This window comes from Fonticula alba (assembly GCF_000388065.1).
Source record: "Fonticula alba strain ATCC 38817 unplaced genomic scaffold supercont2.1, whole genome shotgun sequence".
NCBI lineage: Eukaryota > Rotosphaerida > Fonticulaceae > Fonticula > Fonticula alba.
The window spans coordinates 3,433,019-3,434,523 of record NW_009242971.1 but is presented as its reverse complement, the minus strand read 5'-3'; the positions used below and the strand labels follow the sequence as shown (position 1 = coordinate 3,434,523).

General features: G+C 64.9%; 2 protein-coding genes across 2 annotated transcripts in view; both read left to right on the top strand.

Moving 5' to 3' along the window:
• H696_00734 (hypothetical protein) overlaps positions 1–399 on the top strand; it is a 2,710-nt gene extending 2,311 nt beyond the window's left edge. The window contains exon 4 of the mRNA XM_009494617.1: positions 8–399. Coding sequence (XP_009492892.1) covers positions 8–266 — 259 coding nt within the window. The 3' untranslated portion in view covers positions 267–399. The remainder of the gene's footprint in view (positions 1–7) is intronic.
• Positions 400–889: 490 nt separating this feature from the next.
• The window catches only part of H696_00733 (hypothetical protein), a 4,439-nt gene continuing 3,823 nt past the window's right edge, over positions 890–1,505 (top strand). The window contains exons 1-2 of the mRNA XM_009494616.1: positions 890–1,211; positions 1,309–1,416. Of these exons, the coding sequence (XP_009492891.1) occupies positions 1,005–1,211; positions 1,309–1,416 (315 nt within the window). The 5' untranslated portion in view covers positions 890–1,004. The remainder of the gene's footprint in view (positions 1,212–1,308; positions 1,417–1,505) is intronic.

The following is a 1,505-nucleotide window of genomic DNA, read 5'->3' as shown; positions in this document are numbered from 1 at the left end:
CACACAGGCCCAATCCCCTGGGAGGGGCGGCCCTCGATCGCCATGCCATCCGCACTCTGCTGGCTGAAGACCTCACCGACGAGGAGCTGGACGCCCTCCAGAATATCATTGATACCCTGTTTCCCGGGGATCTGGGCGGGCATCGTGACCGAGGAATGCTGCCCTCGCCGCAAGCGCCCTCTCCCTCTCCGTCGGGTGCCGAATCGGAGGACGCGCCAGATGAGTCGCCCGAGTCGGCCCACCCCGCCTCGCGCCAGGAGCTTTGAGATCCGGGCTCGGGAGAGGCCCTCCGGCATGTGTCGCAAGAATAGACGAGACGTCCCCGGGGGAGCAGGGCCAAGCAAATGAACATGCGCCCTCCTGTGTGTATCTGCCCTCGGGCCACATGCGACATTGGCCCCACGGCGGCCGAAGGATCGCGGCTGGCGCCTATCTGGGCAGAGAGAGGCATTGCGTGATCGGGTCTCGGAACCAAGGGGGCGCGGCTCGGGCCGCTGCCCACGGACCGGCCCAGACAAGGGTATTATTTTTCGGGCGGCAGACGGTGGGGGTATTGGCCACGGCCGGGGGCGATCTCACTCCTCCGGATCCGGAGATAAACGCACGCAGGCGCACGTGCTCGCCCGCCAGAGCAGGGCCAGGTGCGTGTACCATCTCGCTCGTGTATGTCCCCACCGGCAAGATTCCCGTCCCCCCCCCCCCCCCCCAGGGCGGCCGAGTGGCCAGACCGGGGGGGGGGATTCGATCGGAACACAACGGGCTGCCTGAAACCGGGGTGGGGCGCCGGCCCGGATGGGCCTGCATCTGCGGGGTGAACATGCGCCCCTTTCCCTTGGATGATTCCTGGCTCCTGTCGAGGTTTTCTTCCTCCTCCTCCTCCTCCTCCTCTTTTGTCTTTCTTCCCTTCTCCTCTTGTCCCAATCCCTCTCGTGCTTGGACAGGCCCTTTCTCCCATCCTTTTGGCGATTCCTCCTCCCCGGCACTCGAGCCAAGCGGACGAGACCATGGCGCCGGCCCTCCCCCCCCGTGCGGCCCCTCGGGCGTCAGGCCTGTCGCTGCTGCTGGTCTTGCTGCTGGCTCTGCTCGGGGTGTTTTGCCGGCCGGCTGCCGGCCTGACCAACCGCACACGCCCTCTGGACCAAATCGATGCGGAGATCATCTGGGATTCCTGGGGCGTGCCTCATATCTTCGCTAATTCTACCAAGGACCTGGTGCGTGTGGGCGCGTCCTTTCGCCGCCCGAACCCACACCCCGCCTTGATGCTGATCTTGACCAATCTCATCTTCCCTTTTTCCTCCTGGCGCACAGAGCTTCGCCTATGGCTATGCTCAGGCCCGGGATCATGGCCAGGAGGTTATCCGTTTCATCGCCACCGCACGCGGCCGTGCGTCTGAGTATTGGGGCGCGGAGTGGATTGTGCGTCACACATGCACCCGCCCACCCGCACACACACACACACACACACACACACACACACACACACACACACACACACACACACACAC